The 9,193-nt window shown below is 34.9% G+C and overlaps 1 protein-coding gene across 1 annotated transcript in view; it reads left to right on the plus strand.

Annotated features, from left to right (window-relative positions):
• The window catches only part of CCDC171 (coiled-coil domain containing 171), a 224,718-nt gene that overhangs the window by 109,946 nt on the left and 105,579 nt on the right, over positions 1-9,193 (plus strand). Inside the window, exon 21 of the mRNA XM_004677677.2 lies at positions 1,310-1,495. Coding sequence (XP_004677734.1) covers positions 1,310-1,495 — 186 coding nt within the window. The remainder of the gene's footprint in view (positions 1-1,309; positions 1,496-9,193) is intronic.

Here is a 9,193-nt window from a genome sequence, read left to right on the forward strand (position 1 = left end):
TATATATATAATAGTGTGACTAGGTAAGCTGCCTGATTCATTTCAGTTTTCCACATGTATTTTTCAGGATATCAACCTTTATTGAAATGTATTTACATTTTGTATTTCAAGATCTTGCTCTTTGTTGGACAAACTTTAATTTGTATAAATGTTTTGAACAAGTGATAATAGAATTGTGTCTTGCCCTGGATTCCATACTTCGTAAGGGATGACCCCCACCTAGAACTGTCATTACTTATTCCGGTGCTGCGCTCTCCAAAATAGTTATGATGTTGTAGAAATTATGTTGTAAATGATGGTACAGAGTTTTGGGGCAGTTTTTTAAAAAAATATTTATTTATTTATGCACACAGAACTAGGGTACAAGCCAGAGGCACAGGGTGGGAGGGGGGAGTGAGAGATTCACCAGAGACAGAGTGGGGAGCAGAACAGGCAGATTGATGAAGTACACTGCTGAGGGGAGCAGCAGGTGAGACAGGACATGCTCTACCATGTGGGTCACGTCTGGGTCGGGATTGAACTCACATTGAAGCGGCTGCAGCTCATTTGCAGTGCTGTGCTTTAACCCTCGATGCCACCAGGGAGTCTTTGGTAGTATTTTACATGAATAGTCTTACATTTCCAAATATCTCTTGAACATCTACTGTGTGCCAGGAGCTCTTCTGTGTGCTGGGTAAGTTGAATGAGTTCTCTGCTCAGTAGCTTTTATTCTTAAATGTGTAGTTGGTGGTAGGTATAGATATAGGAAGTAAAAAAGTGAACAATGTGAAATGAATTTAGGTAATGCTAATGACTGTGACGAATATAAAAAAAGATAGTATGGTAAGTATGGTAGTAAAGTAGTGTGAATGGTGGTAGGAATTAGGGATGTGTGATCTGTCAAGGTCTGTCCAAGGAGGGACTGGGGAACAGTTGATAAGGTGAAATGAATGATAACTTCTAGTTAGACATTTAAAAGTGCAGAAACTATTTAAATGCTTTAGTTCTCACAATCATAATTTGTATAAAAAGTTCACGTATCAAGATTTAAACTGAGCATTTATGGATTTATTTAGAGCTTGAAATAAGTTTCCTGAGATTTTATTTGACTAAAACTGATAATTTTGTAAGCACAGCTGTTATGTTTAAAAAACCAGACTGGTATTTCTATCTTGACTTATGAATTTAAGAAAAACATTGTATTTTTGTCATGTAGCAGATGTTTTAGAAATGTTTATATTATAGTTCTTATGTTAGTGAATATAGTTCTGAAGATTAAATGGCACCACAATGCAGTTAGCTTATAACTGCATTTTCCCTCTTTTCTCAGAAATTGATCACCCATGAGAAGTTTGAAAGTGCATGTGAGGAACTGAATAATGCATTACTTCGGGAGCAGCAGGCACAAATGCTCTTGAATGAACAGGCACAACAACTACAGGAGTTGAATTATAGGCTTGAATTGCATTCTACTGAGGAGGCTGACAAAAACCAAACTCTTGGAGAAGCCGTTAAGGTAAGAAAACATCCTCTGCCTAATGGTTTATTCTGTTTATGTATGGATTTTTGAAAGAATCATGTGTATCTTCTGAATAGAGAATAGAGCCCAAGGTATACAAATTTTTTTTCTTTAAGCATTTATAATGATGGAATGAAACATGGTTCTGGAGCCTTAACTCCAAGCATGTGTTCACATGATTTGGAAATGTAAAATTAGTCTTTGGGCATTAGCAGTTGAAAACTGGAGATTGTTTCTTTTCCCTCATTATTTCCTTTCACCCTCTCTTTAATTAAAAAATTGGTTTTATATATTCTTTGAATGTTAATTGCATGTGTCTTTTGGATTTTGAAAGGTCTTGTTTATGTTTGAGAGGAGCTAGGGAAGTTTGGTTAGGAAGAGTTGTTCTCCCTGTCATATATTTATCGAAAAGGTATGTAGATGGAAAAAGAGGTTAAAATAAAATAGTTGTTATTTAGAAAAATTCATTAATGCATTTAGTACTATGGTATGTTTTGGAAATGTTGGCAATAAATTATAATAGAATTCTAGTTTATATTATATTTGGGGAGTTTTCAGTAGTGAGGTTTTATACATACTGTAACAACCACAAATTAAAGGAAATTGATATGATATAGCTATAACATGATGTTGAGTATTGTGCCTGATGCAGTAAGAAACTCTTAATATTATACTGTCATACAAATAGTATGCATTTATTGTTATAGCTAAATACTAATACTACTAATAAAATAGCATTTATTAAGAGCTTCTTATTTGTCACGTACTACACTTTATAATTATAAATACTTTATGATTAATATTTTACAGTCAATATTATATTGTCATATAATTCTCACACAATTATATTTTTAGAACATTTAAAAAATTTTTTAATTTGTAAAATATTTTTAAATTGTAAATATCAGCTGGCCAACAGCAAATTTTTGCCAATTGCATTCTCTCCCAAAATGTATGAGAATGCAAATTGTGCCCAATCACACTATTTTTTTTTTTTAAAGATTTATTTATTTGTGCATACAGAACTGGGGTACAGGCCAGAGGTGCAGGGCAGTGAGAGGCTTCACCAGAGACAGAGTGGGGAGCAGAACAGGCAGATGGACGAAGTACACTGCTGAGAGGAGCAGCGGGCGGGTCAGGAGAGGTCTGCCAGCCATGTGGTCACCTACCTGGGCAGGTGGGAATCGAACTCATGCAGAAGTGGCTTTAGATTCTCTGTGCTGTGCTTTAACCCACTGCGCCACCAGGGAGGGCCCCAATCACACTATTTTTATTTAAAATATTTTTTCTAATCTAATCAATATATTATTATCACTCTTCAATATATTATTATTACTCTAAGCTCTATTTTTTTTGGTTACTTATCATATTAGTCATTGGAAATGTTTGTATGTTTCATGTCCCTTAGTAGGTAATGTAATTAATCATGCTTTAAAAAAGCACATAACTGTGTCATATTAGAGTCTTTCATTTCTGTAATAGCTTGTAGTTTGTTTAGGTATAGTATCTTCCAGTAGATAAAAAGCTGTTCATATTAATTCCTATAAAATGCCAGTTGCTTAAATATTGTTGTCAGGAGTGGAGAATTCTTTAATTACTATCTCTTAATTAGAACTAGCAGGTGGTAATGTGAAAATACTCTCTTGTGGGAGGCAGCATGGTTCAGTGAAAAAGCATTGGTCTTGGAACAGGTATTCCCAAATTTAAATCCCAATTCTGTTGCTTGAGCAAATTGTTTAACCTTTCTGAGCCTCAGTTTCCTCCTCTGCAAAAATAGGGATAATGATACTTAAGTTATTGAATTTTTATGTGGATTAATTAAGAGATGACTCGACAAGCAAGTATATACTGGGTAAATGTTCTTTTGCATTTTTAAATAATAGTAAAGTAAATCTAGTTTTAAAGTTCCTTTGCATAAATTATTTTTTAAAAAGGGGTTTTGCTTCCTATTCTTTTTAAAAAGATTTATTTACTTTATGCTTACAAGAACTGGGGTGTAGGCCAGAGGTGGGGGGCTGAAAGGATTCATCAAAGACAGAGTGGAGAGCAGAACAGGCAGATGTACTGAAATACATTGCTGAGGTAAGCACAGGAGAAGTCTGCTGTGCCAAGTGGGTTAGCCTCCTGCCCTCCTGCAGTGACTGTTGATAGCTTGATAGCTCTGTCTTTAACCCCTGCATCACGAGGGAGGCCCTTCCTTCCTATTCTTCATAAAAACAAAATAGATTATGAACAGAAGAAATCAAGTTTTCATGGCAATGAAAACAACCACTGTTAATGTTAACCTTTTGAGATTTTGCTTTTGCTACTTTTGTTTAATAGTCTTTATAAATCATACTTTGTACACAATATTCAGAATGATCTTTCTAATATAGCTAGATTTTAAATAAGGTGCTTCCTGTATTACAGCATGTTAGAGAATAAAGGAACTTTCCAAGGACAAAAACATAACAACAACACTGACAAACCCAATGAGAGAAATCAGTCAGCACTGTGAACAGATCATTGGCTTACCACGGAGGTAATGAAAGAGCTAGTGCAGGAAGTAGGAGACTAAACTTCTGTGTCCATCAGCATATAGAGCCTTGAATCTGAGATCCCCATGTTAAGGAATTGCCCATTAATTTGAATAGGATAACCTTAGGTCAGTACTGTCTAGACTGAAGTTAATGTAATTTTTTTTTCCTTGAAAGAAGGCTTGTCTGATTTAGTTCCTTCAGCAGTTCCTACATGCTCAGATCAACCATATAACTGGCACCTTGATAGACAGATATATTAATATTATATTCAATCACATTATTAAACTCTTGATAGTTCTAGTACTTTTGCACTTTGTAGGGTTTTCTGTATAGATCATCATAGTATTGTTCTATAATCACAATTTGCAAACTCCTTTGCAAATGTTAACTCTTAAGTTCTTTTTCCTGCCCCCCTGCCTACAGCACTGGCTGGGATATAATTTTGAGAAGGAATGGAGACAGTAGGCACCCTTATCTTGTCCCAATCTTAAAGAGAATCTTTCCAATATTTTCCCATTAAGAAGGAAATTTGCTATAAATTTTAGTTGATCATCTTTATTGGACTGAGGACATTATCTGTCTAGATTATGAATAATAAAATAAATCATGAATAGATTTTGAATATTATCAAATACAATTTTATGCTTCTATTAGATTATCATACTTTTTTTTTAATCTCACAGCATGCTGATTGTATCAGGAATTGACAAACTATGGCACAAGGCCTGTGTTAATATGACCTGTGAGTTAAAAAAAAAAAAAGAATGTTTTTTACATGGTAAAGTATCATAAAAAAACAAAGAAACAAACAAGAATCTGTGACAGACATTGCATGTGGCACATAAAGCCTAATGTATTTCCTTACTAAAGATTCCTGACCCTTGAGTTAGATCATTCAGTACTCTAATGTTAAGCCAACTTTGTACTTTTGAAATAAACCCAACTTGGTTGTGATGATTTTTTAAAAATAGAGTGCTGCATTCAATTTTAAAATTTTCTTTTGGGACTTTAAAATCTGTGTTGTTAATTGTGATTGTCTTGTAGTTTATCTCATTTTTTACTGTCATTGTGATTTTTTTTGTAACAAAATTTTTGCTAATGTGATAGGAATTTCTTTATCACTTCAATCACATGGAATACAAACTAGATAAAGTATAACAAGTGAATTGTGAGGTGTAGAGGCTAGCTTCAAACAAAAAGAGCAAAATGTTCAGATATTGGAAATAAAAGAATATCCCAAACCAAAGGATGAGAGGCCCTTAAGCCTAAATAGCACATTGGGGTGTGCAAGTCTGGCTGGCAGCTAGAGTTGATTATCACATCACTAGGGAAATGAAGGCTGTAAGTCTATAAACTACAAAAGAGCTACCTGCGTCAAATTGGGAGTTGGGAGGGACTGTCCTACTCAGAAGTGACCTACAAAAATATCAGTGAACCCACAAGATACAAGAGAATTTGATGTATAATCTGGACAAAAATGTAGGAAAACAATTACTAAGAGATTGAAACTCCAGAATTCTTCCACATAAGAACATAGGTTATGCTATCTCATGTCCTAGGACTGTCCAGCTGAGACATTAACTTCAAAATGGTCCAACTCTTGTAGACCCATTGCGACCTTGTAGAAAGAAATACACGTATTCAGTAGCTCACAGAAAATAGAAAGTACTTTTAGAAACATTTCAGTATTACAAATCATGCAAAGAAATGAATCCACGAAATGAGAAAATTTGCACCTCAGGTCATAGGAATGCTTGAAGTGTTGAAATATATTTTGAAGGTACTTAAAACAAGTGTTTTTAAATTTTCCAAGAAGTAAAATCTGAATAGAAATTATAAAAAATGAAAATCTATTATTGAAATTAAAAACTAGGGCAAGTGGCTGGAAATTGATGATAATATGTTTTGGCTTTGACACCCTACTTTGAGCAAGGTATTATGAGAAATAAATGGTTTGTGAGTATAACTAAAAGGAAAGAGAGAGAGAATCTATAAATTTGGGGACAAGTAGAAGGACCTATTTCAATCCCCATGACAAAGAATAAATCAGGCTTATGACTTTCTTATTCTAACTTGTTATCTCAGATTACCTTAAGGTAACCATCATTGAGTTCAAGTACACACAGTATACCTGCATGCATACATGGGAATCCATATAGTGAGGGTAATCTCCAACAAAAAATCTGTTGTATTGTCACTAGACACAAGCATAATTAAGTCTGTCAACTTTTTCAGGCAGTTGTGTTGCTAAGGAAACCATAAGTCTGGATTAACATAGCTACATAGACTTTAAACTTTAAACAAGCTTTAAATGATTTATTCACTTATGTTAATTGATACATAGAATTTTATTCTCTAAATAAGTTATTGTTTATTTAATTATTCATCTGCTGGTGGGCATTTGGTTTATTTCAAGTTTAAAAATATTACAGATTAGTAAAAGCAGGCTGTATTCGTGACAGGGAGGGTCATGGTATCTGCTTCTGGTGCATACCTTAAACAATGATTTTTTTTTAAAATTGAATTTAGTCAAATAATAGAATCACTGTTTGCATTTGTGTATAAAATGAAATAAGACATGGTTAGGATAATTAAATTTTAGAATAGGGACCTATGATCTGTAGTTTCAATGAATGGAAGACCTTGAGGATATCATGACCTCTTGGTACTTGTGGTATTCCTTCGGAAATGGATAATTTTCCTAGTGTTATTGAATTCTGTCAGTTAAACAGAGATATTAAAAAGCAGAGTTTGTCAAATAGTCCATTGATTACCCCAGTTTTTTTGGTGTCTATAGCTGGCATCAGCCTAGGACGTGGCACATCTAAAAATCTATTTCATTTCCCCCTGTGAATGAATTGTTTTCTCCCTGTTAGCCTAATAGTTATAATTTGATGGCAAGCTTCTTTGACTGAGTATAAATTTGATGTTTGAATAATCTGTTAAAAACAAAAACAGATCACAGTTCCATAGACAATGTGCTGATGGGGAATATGGGAGTAAATTAGACTCCTATATGTAAAAAGCTAGGGAATGATAGTAATTTATGACTTGCTAGGAAACAATGGAGATATTATAAGAACTGAATAACAAAATGGAATTTCTGAGATGACTTTGCCTGTATTAAAAGTGTTCTTTTTATTTTGCTCTCCTCATAATTGTGACATTAACAATGATCAAGTCATTTAGGGCTAGAATAAATCTGTAGGTAGCATTCTTTAATTTTTCCTGGGAAGAGTTAGAAATCAAATTATTATTATTTTTAATATAATAGTTTATTTTTACATCATTTTGTGCATTTTTCCATCTCAGTTACAATCCTGTTGGGCTTCCCATCACCAAATCGCCCATGTGCCATCACCATAGTCTAGGCATTTCCCTCCTGTCACTGGTTTTGATCCCATTCCCCACTCTACACCCACAAAATATCTCTGGTATATAGCTGTTCATCATTATCATCATTTTTTTGCCTTTTCTGTTATATTCCTGCTAGGAGAGAAACCATCTGGTATTTTTCCTTTTCTTTCTGGCTTATTTTACTAAGCATGATCTTTTCCAGTTCCACCCATGTTGCTGCAAAAGACATATGTTTCCTTTTTTTGGTTGCTGTGTAATATTCCATTGTGTATATGTATCACATCTTTTTAATCTAGTCATCCATTTTTGGAAATTTGGGGTGTTTCCATGTTTTTCCAATTGTGAATAAAGCAGCAATGCAGGCATCTTTTTGAATCAGTGTTTTTGTGTCTTTTGGGTAGATACGTAGGAGTGGGATTGCTGGGTCATATGGAAGCTCCATGTTAAGCAGTGTGAGGAACCTCCAAACAGTTTTCCATAGTGGTTATACTAGTTTGCATTCCCACCAGCAGTGCAGGAATTCCTTCTTCTCCATATCCTCGCCAACATTTGTTGTTGCTAGCTGTTTTAAGATGTGCCATTCTCACTGGGGTGAGGTGGTATGTCATTGTGGTTTTAATTTGCATCTCCCTTATTACAAGTAATGTTGAACATTTTTTTCATATGCTTATCAGCCATCTGCAAGTAATAAAATTATTTTTACAAAAAAAAAAAGGTTTCAGTTTGTTGACCTTCTTGTGAAAATTTACACAGTACTGTAGAACATTTACTCCTTTTTGCCAACATTAACTTGGGTATTTGCCATTCCTCTTACTTTCCTTATCCTGTTCTTGGATTCCATGGGCCTTGTCTTGTAAGTTTTCATTTGAGCCCATTTTTCTTTGTGTAACCCAAGGAGTTATAAATCATGCCAAAGCTAGTTGTCTTCTGCCATCCAAATGGGTTCTGATTCAGAATAAAATAAGACATTTGAGATGTTTGTACATTTTAGCTCTTTTTTTCCCCCTTGTATTTCTACTGAAAGTGCTGTTGCCTTTTTAGGGCCATGGATGTTTATGGCTATTTGTTTCCACTGAAGCAGCTGATTGGTCATGAACTTCCTGTTTCTGTGTTGTTCATGATGACACTAAATGTCCTCAGGCAGCCACTTAGGAAAAACTCTTAAATTCTTTTAGCTTCCATTTACACCTGAAACACACTAGGTCTGTTTTTATTCCAGAAAATTTAAAAGTACTTCTCTATATAGGATCATTTAACCAGTAGGTCATTTTTCTGTAAAGTTCAAAAGCACCCCCTGGTTTATCTTTCTTAAAAATAAATTCTGGTGGCCCTCCCTGGTGGCACAGCGGGTTAAAGCACAGCACTAAGAAGTTGAAGCCACTTCAGCATGCGTTCTATCCCCAACCCGGAGGTGATCCAGGCAATCAGACCTCTCCTGGCATGCCTCCTGCTCCCCTCAGCAGTGTACTTTGTCAGTCTGCCTGTGCTGCTCCCCATTCTGTCTTGGGTGAATCCTTTCACTGCTCCCACACCTTTGGCCTGTACCCCAGTTCTGTATGCATAAATAAGTAAATCTTAAAAAAAAATTCTGACCATCTAACTAATAATGTATAATCGAGCCTTTACTGTGTAGAAAGTATGTAATTTGATTTTTTGGGTAACATAATTGAATTTATTAAAATAAAAGCCTGGCATCTTTTTTTTTTTAAGATTTATTTATTTATTCGTACAGAACTGGGGTGCAGGCCAGAGACGCGGAGGGTGAGAGGATTCACCAGAGACAGAGTGGGGAGCAGAGCAGACAGATGGACGAAGTACA

Source organism: Condylura cristata, unplaced genomic scaffold (assembly GCF_000260355.1).
Source record: "Condylura cristata isolate star-nosed mole 26May11 unplaced genomic scaffold, ConCri1.0 scaffold00006, whole genome shotgun sequence".
Taxonomy (NCBI): Eukaryota; Metazoa; Chordata; class Mammalia; order Eulipotyphla; family Talpidae; genus Condylura; species Condylura cristata.